Source organism: Lynx rufus, unplaced genomic scaffold (assembly GCF_022079265.1).
Source record: "Lynx rufus isolate CCGP_SWC_20201006 ecotype Redwood Valley unplaced genomic scaffold, mLynRuf1.p SCAF_3, whole genome shotgun sequence".
In the NCBI taxonomy this organism is placed as follows: Eukaryota; Metazoa; Chordata; class Mammalia; order Carnivora; family Felidae; genus Lynx; species Lynx rufus.
In genome coordinates, this window is record NW_025814845.1 from 85,495,655 (window position 1) to 85,515,758 (window position 20,104).

The 20,104-nt window shown below is 38.3% G+C and overlaps 1 protein-coding gene across 3 annotated transcripts in view; it reads right to left on the bottom strand.

Moving 5' to 3' along the window:
• INTS12 (integrator complex subunit 12) overlaps window positions 1-10,641 on the bottom strand; it is a 35,472-nt gene extending 24,831 nt beyond the window's left edge. For 2 of the 3 annotated variants that reach the window (XM_047091416.1, XM_047091414.1), the window contains exons 1-2: window positions 10,558-10,641; window positions 1,852-2,016 (exon numbers count right to left, since the gene is read on the bottom strand). In XM_047091416.1, coding sequence (XP_046947372.1) covers window positions 1,852-2,007 — 156 coding nt within the window. In that variant the 5' untranslated portion in view covers window positions 2,008-2,016; window positions 10,558-10,641. The other variant, XM_047091415.1, reaches the window with a different exon arrangement.
• Window positions 10,642-20,104: the final 9,463 nt, after the last annotated feature.

The window sequence follows — 20,104 nt, forward strand, 5'->3', positions numbered from 1 at the left end:
TTCAGCAAAAAAGTTACAAGTCATTGGCAGAGGAGTTAAGTTCTAAGTTTTTTTTTTTTTTTTTTTTTTTTAAGTTTATTTTGAGAGAGGTTAGGAGCAAGAGGGGGAGGGGCAGAGAGAGGGGGAAAGAAAACTCCAACATGGGGCTAGAACTGAGGAACAAGGAGATCAAGACCTGGGCTGAAATCCTGAGTCAGACATATAACTGACTGTGTCCCATCTAAGTTCATTATTTCACATAGGACTTACTGAATGATGTAAATGAAGATATCAACTGATTTTTATGTTGCAATTACACTTGGAGAGCCAGCTGTCAATGTTTCTAAGCATACCACTGCCTCCAGGTGATTCTCTCTCTAGAGATGTAAATGGCAGCTGAAGGCTACAATGTAATGAATCCACGGTTTTTAAATACCTGACAGTATTTTCTCTAAACTGATCAATAAGAAGTAACTCTAGTTAGAAATCTAAGGGCAGGAGGCTTTTTAATCAAAACAAATTTTTCATGTACTTTAATAGATGAACTTCCTTCTGTTTGAGAATCTCAAAATACAGTACTGCTTCTTTAGTAATAATAGGTTTTACCTATTGGGATATTATCAACATTCAGAGCAGAATGAACTTACTAGTGTGTTTTGTAGAGCTGTATAATTTGGCCAGTTTGAACTCACTGAATTTACCAGAATGAGAATGGTAGAAGAAATAAGGACACAATGGCGCTACTATTCAAAGGGCAATAAAAAGGCTTGAGAATACTAGAGCTAGTGTTAAAAGAAGACTGGGGACAAAATACCACTGTTCACTTGGGCACTGAGTCTGGGACTTGGGCCTGTCTTTAATTTGAGATTGTGGGTTAGACTGAGCTAGTGATGTAATCCTGTCTTCCTTTTCTCATCTTGTTATCTGGGTCCAAAGACCTGGATGACTTTGGAGTTTCAGGGCTCTAGAGCTTTGGAAAGGTTTGAAAGAATGTCTCAGGTATTACAAATATAATAAATGCTGCCATTCACTAAGAGCCTATTATGTACCGGGTAGATACTGCACTAGGTGGCTTACATGCTTTATCTCATTTAATTTTCACAATTTTGCAAGGTAATCCTTATTACCTCCATTCTACTAATGAAGAAATAGAGGCTGGGGGAAATGAAGTTACTGTGTACCTCGGTTTCCTTATTTTTAAATGAAAATAACACCTATTTCAAAAGATCATTATCACAATTAAAATTAATTATACACATACACCAAGCAGAAAAATACCTGAAACACAATAAATGTTCAAGATACATTATCTATTACTACACAACTAGTAAGAGGCAAACTGGGATTCAAAACAGGTTTGTCTGGTTCCAAAATGTATATTCTTTTCACATAAAGTTGTTTGGCTGCTTTGTCATTATCAAAGTTGGAGCCACATAGTTGTCATAATTTATCCACATACCTCCTTTTCCCCTTAAAGTATCCTATCCATATTCAATCTACTTCATTGCAAAATTTGTCCTTTTACTTCATTAAACATTAAAACATTAGAGAATAATTACAAGTCACGGTTTCATCCAGTAGCTTAAAATTTTGGGGGATGAGAAACAATTGGAAATTAAATCATAAATAAGTAGGTTTCCCTACACATAAAGTAGAACAGAGTATCCCTCACACCCAGCTAACTTTTCCATGTAGAGTAAAAGTTCTCTGAAAACATGAAGGAAGAATAGAACACTAAAGAATATAATTTCTTCATGCCACAATGAAAGATTATTTTGGCAGGGAGACTGTTTTAAGATGGTCTAAATATTAACATTGTTCTACTGCAGGCCTTAACAAAACTCCCCCCAAGCTTTTAATTCTTGCAGGTACCTTTTGAGATGGACGGTAACTTGAATCAATGCCCCGAGCCAAAGATTCATCAAGTAGTGCCTTTAGCTTTTCTGCAGAATCTTTACTTTTTGAATGTAAGAAGCCAAGTGCTTTCAAAAAAATGGGATCAAGTTCCAAGTTCACAGCAGCAGCCATTGCAAACACCTGAAGAAAATAAGAAAGAGGGGGGATTAATTTAGAGACAATGAGCAATTATCTATGTTAAAGTTTATCTATCAGGTTCTTTTATTTATAATAGGTAATACTGTGCCCATTATACAAAATCTGAAACATCAGAAGAAAAGTAAATTTCCTTGTTATTCCTACCAAATTCGTTTCCCCTGAAGCAAGAACCTTATCAGTGTTGTGTGTATCCAGACCCTGAATTCAAATTCAAATTCAAATCCTGAATTTGAAATGCAGATATGCTCCTCCCTGCCACAGAGCACCTTCCTCAGGGTTTTAAAATATATGCTTACAGTTCAGTGTACAGGAACTTGATGTGTTTAGGTCAGGTTTACCATATGTCAAAATTTCTTCTCTCAAACCTTATTTCCATTACCAAAAAAAAAAAAAAAAAAAAGATTTGAGGCGGCGAGGCATGGCAGGAGAACAATGGTTAAAGGAAACATCAGGTGATGAGCTAAAGGTCATTGCTGCAACTTTTACCTCAACTACCTTTTTTAAATCTCCTTAGTCCTCAACTCCATTCTTGAATGCCTCAGAAAACATACTAAGATAATCTATTGGACTACATTTAGATTGTGGTATCTCATGCATTAACCTACTTTTAAAAAGCAAGGTCTCTGAGGAATGGTGCCATAGTTACTACCAAAAAATTATATATACATAATATAATTTATATACATAATATAAAATCTCTCCCATAGGGCCTGTGATAATGCTCCGTGTCATTAGCTTAAAATACAGTGAAGATGTACATCAAAGGCTTATGAAATTCCAAAACATTAAAAAATTTTGTTTTCAGCTAATACCAATGCTATCATGTGGTTCTAATTCTTGTGTCACTTTTTCAAATATTACTCCAGGCAAGGAATTATTAAAATAAAAATGTATACTTTGTGTTCAATCCTTTGATCAATATTCTAGGGCTTGAAATTGTCTTCTATCCTTGAGGTTAATATTGTAATAATGCAACACACATGTACTGTTAGAGTTAAAGATCTATCAGCAATTCCACAGTAATCTCTCATTTTTAGGGGTTTATAAAGCCATTAAAGCTTGCTGTAGGTTGAATCTTGGCATATGAAAGTTCAGACTAAAGATGAATTTTGTTTGTTCCTTCCCCATCTACTTCTCCCCAATCCCTTTCCAACTTTGACAGGAAACACACCCCCACACCTACAGGCTTTTTTTTTTTTTTTTTTTTAGTTTTCAAGACGGTATTAGATACCTTTCTGATAGCCTCAAAATTATTGTCAAATTCCGTACTCTAATGAAACACCTGAATCATCCATGAATCCCAAAGCCAATACTAAAAGGACAATTATCTACCTCAAACAGTTGTATTAGTAATTTAATGAAAACTGAGAAGCAATCTGTCACTTAAGACTATATTATTACATACATCATCTATGTAGATGATAGGTACAGAAAGGTTTTTTTTTTAATTTACTCATGGTATAGGCTGATTACTATACATATTTTCTGGAGAAAATAGCTCATTAAAATGTCCATGATGAAAAGAGTAAACCTGCCATTCCTCCTGAGTGCTCAAGGGGAATATGGCCTAACCTTTTTTATTGACCAAACTTTTTATAGTTAAAAAGCACAGCATTTACTTATCCAGAACAATCTGTTTTACGAGGTGCTGACCAAAGGGCTAATATAGAGAAGAATCCTTCCAATATACTAGAAAAACAATTACTTGAAATTTCTATGCTGGAAACCAGAAGCAAGGTATTTACTGTTACGTATTTCCATAATCACAGACAAAAGGTTTGCATTACAGATTAGGTGACAAGAGTCAGTGCCTAGCTTATAAGACTACAGAAGTCATGTCATCAACACCAACATTCCAACTGGAACCTTGGAATCCATTCTTTTTATATGATCCTGCAGTTATAAAACTGAATAGGCTTTGTACCCATGCCCTAAATTACTAACATGTCTCAAAGGTCTTAATAGTGGAATATAGGGGAAAAATATAAGAATTTCTATTTTTAATTTTTTATTAAAAATACGCTATTAATACACAGAGTGATAGCAGTGTAGACATATAATTGATAACACATATAATGAAGTGTGCTCAATTTCACACTCAGGGAATGATGAGACAAGTTTGGAGGCCAGCTTTAGTCTATCCAGCAACTGCTAGTTTTCCTTTCCCTATTATGTATACATCAAGGCTGCTTAAGGTACAAACTACCTTTCCGTAGAAAGGCCTTCCAGTACTTTCATTCAGCTAAGCCCTTCCCTCCCTCCACAATAACTCATTGCTGGCTGCCCATAATCTTCTAGCCCCTACTCATTATCTATATATTCCCCTATATTTTCTACCTTGTTTTTCAAGCACTCCTTGCATCTCTTTACCTTTACTATTTCCCCCACTACATCTCCTTTTTACCATGGTCTCCCAAGTGGTACTCCTTCGACTTCCTACTCAAAGAGCAAAGAGGTCTACAGAGACCTTATTCCATATAGCTGCTTTTGGAGAAACATTCCATGGCCACCATTTATCAACATCTTCCCTTGAAATCTATACCTATACCTTCCTGGTTGCTAAGGTATGGAACATTTGCACTAGGCTCATCTTCTTACTTCTCCCCACTGTCATCTCTGGCAATTTTAGCATGTATATTGATGATCTTCTCCAGCTTCCTAGTTTACTTAGATCTTCAATCCCAAAGAGCTTCATCTTCAGCCACCAAAGCCTGAAAGTAGCCACAATTATTCTCCTTTTTTTGACTATAATCTTGTATCTTTTTATCTCTTCCACTGTTTTCACTAAGGAACCTCTTCAAGGTACCAGGTCAACCTTCCTTTATTTTGCCTCCTCCCCCTGTCCCCCATTTCTTTCCTTGCGTTCCACCTGCATTTTGAATTTATAGAGGCCTCCAGTTTCTTAGTTCCCTCTGCTTTCTCCTTATTGGCACCTCCTTGCCTCAACTTCTTTCCCACATCAAACAGAAAACAGTATTTGGGCCTAAAATAAAACACTCAGTTACATGTTTTATCCTATATATTTTAGTTTTCTATCTTACTTTTCCTCACTTTTTTTTTTTTTTTTTTACAGTTTATTTATTTATTTTGAGAGAGACAGAGACAGTGCAAGTCGGGTAGAGGCAGAGAGAGAGGAAGAGAGAGAGAATCCCAAGCAGGCTTTGCACCATCAGCACAGAGCAGGATGCAGGACTCAAACCCACAAAACAGTGAGATCATGACCTGAGCTGAAATCAAGAGTTGGATGCTCAACCGACTAAGCCACTCAGGTGCCCCTCCTCACCCTTTTATATTGCTTTCTCTAGTTTCTATTACTTCTCCTTTCTTATGGACAAATGCACACATAGTAAAATTTATTTTTCAGCTACTGAAGTCCTTAAAGAGGTCAGCAACTAATTTCTCAATTTATCTCCTTTATTATTATAACCAAAAATATTTTCCTGGAGTTGTACCAAATTATGTTAACTTTTATATAGTTCCTTCCCTGTATATTCCAAAATCCATGACCAAAACAGACTGGAAAAGAGCCATATATCATTCTTATTGAGGATTAGAGCTAAGAATTCACTCCCACCAATACCACTATTATCCCATTCCTAGGTTATTGACATTTTTTAAAGTAGTAATTACTAATTTTCTGACATTCTTTTTTTAAAGCAACACCTAGACTTTAAATTAATTCTACATTTAAAGCATTAAGTTTCTTTCATGTATCTGTATCTGTATATATCTATTTACATATATATACACACCTAGGACTTGTTTTTTTTTTTTTTTATTTTTTTTTTCAACGTTTATTTATTTTTGGGACAGAGAGAGACAGAGCATCAACAGGGGAGGGGCAGAGAGAGAGGGAGACACAGAATCGGAAACAGGCTCCAGGCTCTGAGCCATCAGCCCAGAGCCTGACGCGGGGCTCGAACTCACAGACCGCGAGATCGTGACCTGGCTGAAGTCGGACGCTTAACCGACTGCGCCACCCAGGCGCCCCGGACTTGTTTTTTAGAATTCTAATCCTCAGTGAGAATTCTTAGCTCATGATAGGAATCATCCATGGCAAATGCATATAGCACAGAAATTCCCACTAAACAGTGATCTCTTTTTCCCACCTCTTTCTATCGATCTAGATTTATTTGCAGTATGTCATTAAAAATTTTTTTTAATGCTTATTTATTTTTGAGACAGAGGACAGAGCATGAGTGGCAGAGGGGGAGAGAAAGAGGGAGACAGAGAACTCATAGCAGGCTCCAGGCTCTGCGCTGTCAGCACAGAACCCAACGCAGGGCTCAAACCCACGAACTGTGAGATCATGACCTGAGACAAAGTTGGACTCTTAACCAACAGAGCCACCCAGATGCCCCTATAGTATGTCATTTTACTTCCTGTCCTATATTTCATGGTCCAGGTTTTCAGAGACTCTCTTCTCTAAACACCTGTGTTCCACAGTCCTATAATTTCATCTACTTTGTAGCCATCCATCCTGTTATTTACCTTCTCCCTGCCTGCACCCAAACTCTTAAATGCAGCTGAGAGGAATACACTCTGCATCTGTAGAGTCACCAATCTCATCTAGGCACTCAATACAATTTAGCAATCCTATCATGCTTCTACTCACTTCCCTACTTTCTGCCAAGATCAGTTACACTTTCTCCATTTTCCTTGAAACTGCTACAGTATCTCAGTAGATGTCTTCACCAATTTCACAGAGAAGACAAAAGCTGTCAGAGAGAAACTAAATCAACATCCTGCCACTACATCTACAAACTTACCTGCACCCATCCTTTCCTTTTTCCCACCTGATAAATGAAGAGGTGGCTCTCCATGTAATGCTACCTGTAACTGGATTCTACCTTTTCCTTCCCCATCTGGACCCTGAACTACGGATTATTTACTATGTCCTCTCCATCGCCCTCTCATTCTACTGGCATCTTTTCATTTACATTTAAATATATTCAAGCCTCTTCTATCCGGTCTTCCTCATTTCATAGCAAAACTTCCTTCAGAAAGTCATCCTCATTCTATACTCCCTTTTTTCATTCTTCTACTTATGCTGCATTTAATCCTGCAATCTGGCGTTTGTCCCACCATTCCATCCGTGAAAATGTTCTCACCACCGTATTCATAGCTTTAGGTAAACAGATATTGTTTCTTCCTCCTACTTCTTTCTTAGCCTTTTTGTAGGTTCCTATTCCCCTTCAACTTAAGTGAGTTCTGGGTCTCTTCTTGTCTCACTCTACACCTTTCTCTCAAAATGTGACATCTGGATCAGAAGCACAGGCATTACCTGGGAACCTGTTAGAAATGCAAACTCTTGGTCTCTACCATGAGACCAACTGAAGAAAAAACTCCGGGCCCAGAAATCTGTATTAAGCCTTCAAAGTGATTCTGATCCACTCTAAAAGCTTGAGAATTACTGTGCTAGACAATTTGATCTATACTCTTTTGCCACGGATTATAAATTTATCTCTCTGGCCCATCTATCTCTTCCAAGATCCAAATGCCAGCTTTAAATGGGTATCTCACTGGTGCCTCCTATTCAACATGTCCCTAACAGAGCCACTCATAACCTCTTCTTCTGTCTCCCAACCAGATCTTCTAGCATTCCCTCTCTCAAATGATACTTAACCCCACTGCTCCAGCCAGAACCTGAGTTATCAGCTACTCCTCCTACTTCCTGAACCCTCACCCTACACCCCTGTGTTCAGTCACCAAACTTCCTAAATATACCTCAAATTCATCTACTTTTTTCAATCCTTGCTACCACCACCCTAGACCAAGCTATCACCACCTATTATCTGGCCTACCATATTAGCTTGATCAGTCTCCCCACAATCACTCTTGTCCCTCTCCACATCTTTCTGTATTATTCACTGGGTTAAAATGCCCTTTGCACTTCTTGCTGTCCAAAGGTTAAAGAACAAGATCCTTAACGAGGTCTCTAATGCCCTACATGATCTGGTAGTACATGTAAAATAGTTACAAGAGTACCTGGCACAGAGTACACACTCATTAAATACTATCTAGTATCTCAGACTATTCCCACTCCTCACTCGCTGTTGTAGTCACATAATTTAGTAACATATCATACGCTCTCACCTCAGCACATCAGTAGAAAGTGCCCCATGTCCATCTTATTCATCCTTCACATCTCAGTATTTTTTTCCCCCATACTTCCCAAATACAATAAGAAGTCTTACTGTTATTCTGTTCCCAAACATCCTGGAAGTTTGGAATAGTTACTATACTGTTAATTATGTAAACAGTCTTTCTCACTAGAATGTAAATTCCCTAAGGATGAGCACAGGCTTGATCTTACCCGCTGCTGTTAACTGTGTGCCTAGCAGAGTACCTGGCAGACAGTGGGTATTCATTAAATGCTGGCCAAGTGAATACATAGTACTCATTTCCTCTTTCAAAAACTTTCTCCTCCGTGATTTCAATTACGCTTAACTTTTCTGGTTCTTCTCTTCTATCTATCTCTGGCTACTCTTACTCTGGTTCATCTTTTCAGCCCTGTCACTCTTGGTATTGCCCAAGTATCTGTTCTCATCTATCTTTTTTAGTTCTGCTTCCACTTTCTTCCTTGGTTATCTTCTATTTATCATGTTTTTAACTGTCATCTTTAGGCAGATGGTTTCCCATTTTTCACCACTCCAATCTCACTTAAACTCAAATCCCACATTTCCAATTGCTGAGTAGGTATGTCTACCTGGTTGCCCAATTTAGTTATGACTAAAATCGATATTATGAATACCTTCCTCCGAAAGTTCCTTGTCCTGCACTTTTTTCAATGAACGACACAACTTTCTGTTAATCTGGTCTGAGGCCTAAATCACATATTAATGTTCCTGAAACATATTTTCCTTTCCTTCTTATTTTTCTTCTTCAAAAATTAAAACTCCCTACTGCCTTCAAAATAAAGCCTAATCTCTTGGCCTACCATTTAAAAAAGACAATTCATTAACTGGCACAAAAACTTTAAATCTTCATATACAGATTCTCTTTACAGCAGAGCCATTAGCTGGCCTTGACACCTCTACTCACTTTTTCTGTCTGGGAAGCTTTTTACTTATTTTTAGATGTCCATATTCTATGTTCAAATATTACTTCTCACGAGGACTCTATTCTCGGCTGGTATGTCCTTCTCCACCCCAAATACTAATAATCTCTCCCTCCTAGGATATCTAGTAGTGCTTTCTCATGGTACCAGGACTTTCTACCTTGAATCATACTCTTTTTTTTTTCCCCACAAGTGTTATATTCCCTATAAAACTCTGAGTACCTTATGAGGGAGAGTCTACATTTATCTTTTTGCCTATCACTTTGCTACTTTGCAAAGTACCAAAAATAATGGCTATAGAATTATTAGGGATCAAAGTAAAGTGTAATGGTCTTTTCTCTCCTTCTACACAATTCTAACCACTTACGAAGTCCCTTTACAAAAAGAGCAACAAGAAACTCAAATCCATCTTCCATGCACCTAACCCCCTAAGCCCCACAAGCATCAAAAAAGCAAAAGCAAAATAAACAAAACCACCTCGGTCTTGACTAGAGGCCTGTACAGTGTTCCTACCTGCAATACTCTCTTCCTACTCCTTTACCTGGCTTAAATTCATTAATCCCGCTAGACTGTAACTCCATGAGGGCAGGGTCTTACGCAGTTAACATAGTTTGAAACTTAGACTCTCAAAAATATTGAATGAATGAACTAGGTTTTGTTTAAATGTCACTTCCTAGGGCGTCTGTTATCTCTCCAACCCAAATTGGATATTCATTTCTTACCCTACATGCCAATCTTAAATACACACACACACACAAATCCAAAGTTGATCATCTGCACGTGCACAAGATAAAGGAAATTGAACTTATTCGCACCGAGTGCAATATTAGGGTTGCCATCTCCTAAACGGCTTTGCCCTTTATGTCTTTGGAGGCTCTTGCAACCTTCTACTAAAAATCTTTTTAAAGATGCTGTCCGTTTCATTCCTCTACTGAATTCTTGGCCTTGAGTTATACTGATATCTTAGGGACACGTCTGGAAATGCAGGGAATGCGGAAAGACCACGATTCCAAACCAACCAAGTGACGGACTAGCTGAAAAGCGACAGCGGACACTCAGAAAAAAGAATCTCAATCCTTTGATCAAAGCATGACACACCGAAGGCCTAGCACGGAGGGAAGGTCTTTGAGGGAGCCCGAGGAAGAGGGGAGGCGGAAAGAGGGAGCTGCATAGAGAAGTCGCCAAAACCTTCCGAGGAAGGTCCGAGACGGGGTTCTGGAGACCTAGTCCCTGGGGCCGTGCCCTAGATAGGCGAACCCGCCACAGACTCGGAGGAAGCACAGCCCTCACCGAAGGGAGAGAGCGGTCAGCCTGGGGCACGCGACCGCCCGCAAATTACGAAGTTTCCCCCTAAAGAGCGAGGAAACTAAGACTCCACGGGAACTACTCTCCCACCTCGCCCCTCGCGGAGGTCTCGAGCCTCCCAGAGGCGGCTGGGAGCCGGACAGCTCGTCACAACTCACCGCTCCGCCCCGCTACTCCGTCCGTTCCCGGAGGCCCCTTCCGAACCGGTCCCGGAACTAGCCGGCTCCGAGGAGGGGGAAAAAAAGGTTCCTGCAGCAGTGTGAGGAGGGAAACTTTTTGGCTGTGCGACGGTAGGAAGTGACGTTACCCCCGGTTTCCGGTCCGCCGGATTATGAATGACGGCTGGCAGGGCTGTTTCCAAGACACCGTGCCTGTTGTTTCTCCCCCTGCCTCTGTGGCAGCCAGTGGCCTCTTGGGCGAAGACTCGCAGAAGCGGCCTCGGAAACCTGGCTCGCGCGGGGCGGGAAGGCGCAGGCGGCTCGTGTCGCTGACACGCTCACCCTCCGTGCCTGGCCGCGCCTCTGCGACCAGGTAAAGAGGGCGCTCAGGCCGCCGGCTTCGTAGTCCCCCGATCCCCCTGACTACTCTTTGCATCCGGAGGCGACTGGGCTGACGATGCGGGATGGAGAGGAGGTGGTGGGAAGGGCAAGGGCGTGGAATTAGTGTCCGATGTCTCTCCAGTGCTGGGGTCCCTCAACCTCTTTGACAGCCACAGCTTCTGAGGGTGCTGGTGGAGGCTCCGGGCCCCTTCTCAGATTTCCCAGGGCCATTCCCGTGGCTTCCTCTGCTGATGGGGGAATGGAGCAGCTTCTGTTTGCAGCAGTCTGTGGAGTCGTTTGCCTTTTGCTGCGAAGTGTAGTTTTAAGACCTTTTGGCACGCTCTAACTTTTTTTTCTCTTTGGCACTTTGTTTTCCATTCCATGCCTTCCTGGTTGGAGAAAACAGTTGTATGTGAATACTGCCTAACAGTTGCTCCAAAGGATTTGCTGGGGGGGTGGGCGGGGGCATTTGTTTCTGTTACACTAGCAAAACTGTTTCAGTTCGGTTTTAAACTTCTGTGTGGAAAGTTTGAGTTTAACTGGCACGGAAATTGCTTTGGCTTTAGAAACGCCCGTACTTCCCATCCAACTCTACCTGGTTTGAGATTAGGTGCCTTGTCTTTTTCCTTTTATTCTTAATCCCAGGATTCCATTTCTTGTTATAAATTCTTGAATGTCAAGGAAATTCCAGCATTTAATAGTATATCTTGTGCTAAATTAATGATATAACGAAATACTGCTTTTCCAAGCTTATCTATAGAAACAGTATTAAAGGAGAAAAAAAGCTGGCACGAGTTAGTGACGTGGCAATTGTAAACATGGTCATTTAAATATTGTGAAAATAAATTCTTTGTTGTAAATACAACCGAATGATTTGCTGTCATATTTAATAAATCAAACTTTAAGCTATGTGAGTTTTTTTTTTTTTTAATGCCTGGTGGGGAGTTTACTAAGAGGATTGCTTTAAGCATACTCATGTGAAGTTATGTTTGAGTTATACCTGAAGACATTATTTTAAAAGGTCTAACTTTAAAAATAAGTCTGAGAAGAAATCAATGAGATTTGAGAATTGCTTTATCAGTTCTTCTATTTATTTTTTTACACTTCTACATGTTTACCTGCTTTAAGCAAAGCTCAAACTTGAACTTCTGTAATAGTGGGCCTGTCACAGTTTAAAAACAACAACCCTGTGTTTAGTATGTAGCTTTGGTTATTACCCTTGATTTGAAATAATAAGTACTGAGTATCCAATCAGCCTTTCTATAATAGGAACAATTTAGCAGACCTTGAAACTTAACAAATTCTATAGACCAGTCAACTAAAACATCTGTAGTATACACAATTCCTTAGTATAAGTTTTTATCTTCAGGTATTTAAAGTAGCCCACTGAATCCTGTTATGATTAGTACTTAGAATACAAGGTTTTAAACCATTTAGATCATAACAAGCCTAGATATTGTTTGCTGTGGGGATTCAGTAATTTTATTTCAGGCTTGCTGGCTTTTTTGTTTGTTTGTTTTGATGTTTACTTACTTATTTTTTGAGAGAGAAAGAGAGAACACAAGTCGGGGAAGGGCAGAGAGGGAGAGTGAGACACAGAATCTGAAGCAGTCTCCAGGTTCTGAGCTGTCAGCACATAGCTCTATGCTGGACTGGAACCCACGAACTGTGAGATCATGACCTGACCCGAAGTCAGACGCTCAACCGACTGAGTCACCCAAAGCGCCCCAGGCTTGCATTTTATGCTGTGATCTCCCTTAATTATGAGGTCAGACATAGCTGCAAGCATTATGATTCTGTAGCAGAAGATGATTCCCTGATTCACCAGAGAGCTGACATACTTCCCTTATGGCTAAAGTTACAGTAAGCTTTTTCACTTTTCAACGGTTTTTCTGCACTTCTTACCCAGATAAGAAAACAGCTAATTTTAATTATTGAACTTTGTCCTCTAGGACTTAACTATATGTATCCCCATGGTACATAATGTAATGAGGACTGAAGCAGCTTGGGTTTTTTCTTTCCTTTTTTAACCTTTAGTATCTAAGGTAATTAGCTGCTGTCTAACCCTGTATGAGCAAGCTTTTTTATACATATAGATAGTAAGAAAATGGGATAGGATTTGCAACCAAATTGTGTTATTTTGTGAAATGCATAAAACACAAGCTAAGCTCTAATATTCATAATGTTGAACATTTGATGTAGTAAGGAATTAAAAGGGTTTAAATTTTAATCTTTAAGAAAAATGAATTTGTAATTTCATACCTGTAAACTGTGGTGAACTATTTATTTTGTACAATATAAACAGTTAACATGCAAGTTAGGGTATTACACATTCAACCATTTTGTGACTTTGTGGCTTTCAGCCTCAGTAACAGATTTTTTATGGGAGGGTGGGGGTGGGGAAACTTTTCAATTCAATAAAAATCCCTTACCTTTCTTGAGAAGTTTGGAAGTATAAAGTATAATTTGTGGATTGCCAGTCAAAATTTGTTTTTTAATAGTATCAGTGGATAAGAAATTTTGAGATAAATTACAAATGAATAATAATAGCTGGTATTTATTTACAGGCTTACTAATGTGATAGGCATTGTTAGGTTCTCACAGCACACTATACGGTAAATCTGATGTTATTGCCCCCATTTTGTAAATGAGGAAGCAAAGGCACAGAAAAGTTATATTGCTATTAAATATCAGAACCAGGATTTGAACCCCGTTAGTCACCTCCAGAGAGTCTAGGCTCTTATCCATTACTTTATATTTCTTGGTGTATAAATATTCTACTTATTAAGTGTATAGAATCCATTTCAGCTCCTAGCTCTCTTGACTGAGTAGCAGTATACACAAAAACTGTAAGTTTGGATGGATTCTAGTTACACTTCAATTCAGCTCACCAAGGTCCTCTTGTTTCTTCATTTCGATTTAATGGTGTCAAGAAGAATGAGGCTCATGTACCAAGACTAAAGTTCTTAATAGCATTGTCATTACAACGATTACTGATACTCATTTATGTACATTCATTCATTTCTTAAACTAAAGTTTGAGTACTGATAAGCATTGGAGATAGAAGGTCAGGTAATAAGTGCTATAAAGCAAAAAAAAAAGGGGGCACCTGGGTGGCTCTGTTGAGTGTCCTAACTCTTGATTTCGGCTTTAGGTCATGATCTTAGGGTCCTGAGATCAAGCCTCTCGATCTCATGACCGAGCCCCACGTGTTGGGTCTGGGCTGAGCGTGGAGCCTGCTTAAGATTCTCTTCCTGTCCCTCTGCCCCTCTCCCCAACTCAGGCGCTAGCTTGCTCTCTCTAAAAAAATTAAATTAAAAAAAGGAAAAGGATAAGGGGCTAGGAGGTAATGGGAGTCCTTTTTCAATTCAGGTTGTCAGGGAAGGTCTGTTCTTGAATTAATATTCAGACACCTCAATGAAGTGAAGGAGCAAACTAGGCCTAAGGAATAGCAGACACGAAAAAATTCTCCAGTGGAGCATTCCTGGCTTCTTTCAAGAACAGCAGGGAGAACTAGAGAGGAGTGGGTGGGCAACAGGGAGCAGAGGTAAGGGATCAGGTCAGAAAAAGGATAGTTAAGGTCATGGCAAACTATAGGCCATGATAGGAAATTTGGATTTCAAGTGTTTTGGGGAGCCACTGGATGGTTGTGAGCAGGGGGTGTGATCAGATTTATGTGTTTAAAGGATCATTCTGACAATTGGAGAGTGGACTGATGTGTGGAGAGTGGAAGAAAATAGTTAATAGATGTTTGTAGTAGTCTTTATAAGAGGTGGTGATGACTTAGGTTAGTTGATAGTGGTAGAGGAGCTAAGAAGTTGGATTTAGCATATATTTCAAAAGTAGAAATGGTAGGTTAGAGGGAAAAAACAAGTTGAGTGAGACTTCAGAATTAAGGGCCTGAGCATCTGGGTGAATGGTGTTGCCATTTTATCAATAAGGGACTGCTAATGGGAGAAGAACAGGTTTAGAAAAATGTCTAAGGGAAGATGTCAAGTACAATATAGGAATCTGAAGTTCAGGGGAAAGGGTGTCCCTGAGATAAAAATTGGGAGTCATAGATGATATTTATACCTATGGTGCTGGAGGTCACCTAGAATAATAGTACTGTTATATTGTCAGTTGTGGCCCATTAATGGGTCGTGAAGTCAATTTACTGAATACTAACCAAAATTTAAAAAAAAAAAAAAAAAAGGATGAAAGAAAGGAAGAAAAGCACAGAATTAAAAATATCAGATACATCCCATGTAGTAGGGTATTTCTTTGTGATTCTTTTGTTTCAGTTTTATTGAGTGTATAATGAGTTGCATTAAAAAAAAGTCTTATTGTGTGGCATAATTAAAACTTTGAAAGCCAGTGGGGCACCTGGGTGGCTCAGTCGGTTGAGTGTGGGACTTCAGCTCAGGGTATGGTCTTGCAGTTCGTGGGTTTGAGCCCCGTGTTGGGCTTTGTGCTGACAAATAGCTCAGAGCCTGGAGCCTTCTTCAGATTCTGTATCTCTCTCTCTTTCCCTCTCACCTGCTCATGCTCTGCCTCTCTCTGTCTCTCAAAAATAAATAAATGTTAAAAAAAATTAAAAAAAATAAAAACAACTTTGAAAGCCAATAATCAAAGGAGTGAGTGTAGCTAAGAATAGGCCAAAGTACTGAACTACAAATTACTAAGGTCTGTGGAGGATCCAAAAAAGAGAATTAGGAAGGAACTACCAAAAATCTTGTCAAATGATTGCCTTTAGGGGCACCTGGGTTTTTAGGGGCACCTGGGTGGCTCAGTTGGTTGAGCATCCAACTTTGGCTCAGGTCACGATCTCAAGTTTCTTGGGGGTTCGAGCCCCACGTCAGGCTCTGTGCTGACAGCTCATAGCCTGGAGCCTGCTTAGGATCTCTGTTTCCCTCTCTCTTCCCCTCCCTGGTTGCACTCTGTCTCCCTCTCTCTCAGAAATAAATAAATAAACATAAAAAAAAATTAGAACAGGTTTTTATCAAGGATTACTGAGACCAGCACAATTGCTTAGAATAACAATTTCTGATGAGCTTCACTTTGGTGGAATTGTTGCTGCAATAAAGTTGCCATATGCTTCACTTTATGAAATTTTAACTTTATAAAACAGTTCTATTTATATTAGAAAAATGGCTATTCCTGAATGTTTGCAGATAAGATCCCTTTGTAGATTCAATTAATGCTTTTGAATTGATGGATAGTTCTTATCCATGTGTTGGAACTAAAATGTACTTGTAAGGATTGTGAAGATTAGAAGTAATGTATAAAAGGTGTATGTGTTTAGCACATAGTTGGTGGACAATCAAATGTATGTAGGATTATTTAGAATTATATTCATCACTCATTTAACATTTATTAAGCTATCAAATTCCATGCATAGTGATAATTTCTTATATGAAAAAAACAATATTTTGTTACAGTGGTGTACTTTTGGTCTTTACCTATTATGTAATATATAACTTACCTATGTATCCATTATGTACTATTTAGTTGCCATAGATCCAGTCTTGAATTTTGAGCACAAAACTTTCAAACTTTTTTTCAGCTTCTGAACAAGTATGCTTATTTTCAATACATTTATTATATTTTTTCTTTCTCTTTATATATACACATGCATGAAGTGAAGTAGTAAAATGCTTTTAGAGTTTAAAAACCCCATGAAACTCATTTACCTTTTCATATGTGACATTCTTCAATTTATCAAGACCACGATATGTTAATTAGAATGAGAATGCAAAAAAAAAAAAGGTAAATGCCTAAAATGTTAAACCTGTGACTGCTTCAGTTATGTTTAAAAATATCTATGAAGAGTCACAAGTAACGAAATCAGGCTTAAATATTTTCTTTTCCCTTTTTATTTCCTCAGCAGCATTCCCAAACAAACTGGCATATCCAGGGAAGAGATGTACCCTCCATCAGCTCTGTTTAGCAGCCAAGTCTGTGGTTTTTGTCATCTATTTTCTCTCTCTGTCTCAGGAGTAGTTAGAGTGTGGCACCTGTCAAGGCTGAGCAAATGACACTACTTCTGTGCTTGGCAGGAACGTAATATGGAGTAACAGGAGCTGCCCCAGGAACCCCGGAAACCCCAAAGATGATTCTATAGTACCTACCTTTTTAAAGCTCATGACATAAAAATAATTATGTAAGGAATCTCTAGGTAGAAATGGAGAAGAAAAAAAGAGAAGAGGGTTTTCTCTTGCCTATGATGTTTGCAAACTTAAAAACTGTGTTCTACTGTCTTGAAAAACACATAGTACAAGCCAAAAACATATATCAAATTTGTACAGGTTTGCTAATACTTAATATTTATTTTAGAAATTACGTTAGTACTTAATGGGAAGAAATTGCCCAGGGAGAGTAATTTTTTAACTCCAAGATCATTAAGTAACATTTTTAATCTCCCGGGGGGGGGGGGGGGGGAAACATAACACACCAACATCTATATTGGAAAAATAAATTATGTTAAGAATCAACAGTACTTTGCATTTTCTCTCCGGCATCTCATTAATTTTTAGATATCTCCATGGGCAGGTTATTGCTATTCTGTTTTGTTGACATTTAGCATTTATTAAGTGCTCACAGTGACAAAAGTTTATAAAATATGTAAAAAAGCCTATTCTCAAGGTACTTATTCTATATGCCTTGGAAAGTAGCAAATAATACATGTACTCTAATTTTTTAATTTCTAAATCACAAGTTGTAAAAGAGCATGACATTGTTTTCAGTTTTGTTTTTATTTTTATTTTTTAAAGAGCGGGACTAGTCTCATAATTACTATTTCCTAGACTGCTGGGCAAATGAGGAAATCAATCATGTTTTCTTTCAAATCTGCTTCTTGAAGCATTTAGGGATCTTCTGTATAGTATCACACTATCAGCAGAGAGAATTAAGAAGATCAGTAAATTACCAGCGGTAGATGTACAGGAACAAACTCCTTAAAGAAATGATTAGTTTCCTAGAAAAGGTGGTTTCTTTTGCCTGTGAGATTTAATAAGCACCCTTTAATAGTTTGTTTTAAAGCAAACTGCAGGTGCAAAAAAAAAATTAAAATAAAAAAAAAGCTAATTAAGCTTGGGAGAAAATGGTTTCCATGGGTTAAAAAGTTGTTGCTTCTAAATCACATGAAATAATTTTTCCCTAGATAATCTTTTAAAGAAGTAACATTGTGCAGATCTGTTATGTTTTAATAAAAGAAATACAAAATAAAATAGTAGTGATTACTTGCATTATCAAAAGTTTCTCCAAGACAACACTTTACTTACTATATTGCTTTGTTATAATGAATTATTAGCTCTTTAACAAAAAAGCTGAGGACCAAGACACTTAAAAGTATTTGTTTTGCTTTCAATTAAAAAAAACTAAGGAATTTAGAATATAAAGGAAATTTAGTATTTTTTAAGATTTCCTAAATTTCAGAGTACACTAATATTTCAGAGTACACTTAAAAGAAAGTTTCAGGTGTACTCTTTAAAGTCTTTTAAAATAATTTTTCCTCTACCATCTTCCTATGACAGCCTTCCATCGTGAATGCTTTTAAAGAGTGCCATCTAGCGTTAAGTTTGGAATTGTGATTTATGGATTAGAACACGGGAATTTTAGACCCAGGAAATGTAGAAATCAAACAAAGAGTCATCATAATTGACAATATTCTTAAAGAGTATGACTTGAAAACGCCCATCAATAATTTGATATCAAGATTGTGTATGTTTGCATCTTTAAAATAACCAGTGTGTGTATATATCCATGCATTCATTCAACAAATACTTCTTGATTTTATCTATCTATCTATCTATCTAATCTATCTATCTTCAGGTTCTGTTTTAGGCAGAGCAGTATACAAAACAAAATTTCTGCTCTCATGGAACATTCTCTCTGTGGGAAACAAAATATATAGTATACTACCACAGTGCTAAGTGTGGAGAAAAGCACAGAAAGGTTTTTTTCGGGGAGGATGGGGGTTGGGGTTTTCAATTTAAATACAGCAGCCAGAGATCATCTCAATAAGAAGTTGACATTTAAGTAAATACTTGAAGGAGATGAGGGAGTATTCCAGGCACTGGAACCCACTGCAAAGGCGGGAGTGTATCTAGGGTTTTAAAGGAATAACAAGCCACTCTGGCTGGAGCACTGAGTGATCAGATCAAGGAGAACTTTGTAGGCCATTGTAAGGAGCTTTGCCTTTTTTCTGAATAGGTTGGGAAGCTATGGAGTGTTTGAGTAGAGTAGTGACATGATCTTACTCCATTTTTAACAGGATCACTTTGGATACTATGTTGAGAATAGAACAGAGGGGGAGGTGGGATGGAAAGCAAGGTTAGAAGATAGTTGCTGTAATACAGAAGAGAGGTGATTGTGGCTTGAATCACAGTGGAAACAATGAAGATCGTGTGGAAATAAACAGATTTGAGATATATGTTGAGGAACCAAAGTAAGTTTTTAATGGATTGGTTATGGAGGTGTCAAAGAAAAGAGTAATTAAGAATGATTTCAGGTGTTTGGCTGAACCACTAGAAGGATGGTGCTCCATTAACTGAGACGGGGAGGATACATGAGGAGCAGGTTTAGGGTGTGGGGGTGAATGATTTTGGACATGTTAACTTTGAGATATCTTGGTTGTCAACATCTGAGTTATGGGGAAACTTCAAATCTTTTTCTGTTGTGATTCAGCACGCTCATCACAATCAAAACTCACTTACTTTAGGAGAATTTATTTCTCATGAGGGAATGAATATCTATCCCCCCTCTCCAATTATTATATGGTAGAGTCATAAAACAGCAGCTATTTGGAGGCCCAGCATGGCCAAAGCTTCTCCAGACAGCTCCCAGTATTCTTGGTTACTTCTTATTTCCTATTCTATTCATTTCTTGTTCTTACCTGTAGTGAGACCCCAAAGTACTTGATTGGAAGGGTTCTACTGCAGAGCACCTGGGGTATGCTGATTTTAGAGGGGTGTAAAATCACCTCTAAGACTAGTTAATTGCACGGGGTGGAAATCTTTCTTTTGGAAGCCATTTATTCAGTCCAGGAACAAATTCTCGTAGAATCGTACCTATCACAAATCCTTGCTGATTTCTAGAAAAAGTTTTAAAATATTCGTCTTTTATTTCAGCTTCTAAATTACTATATTCTAAGGTCTATTAACCACTTTTATTTATGCTTCAGGTG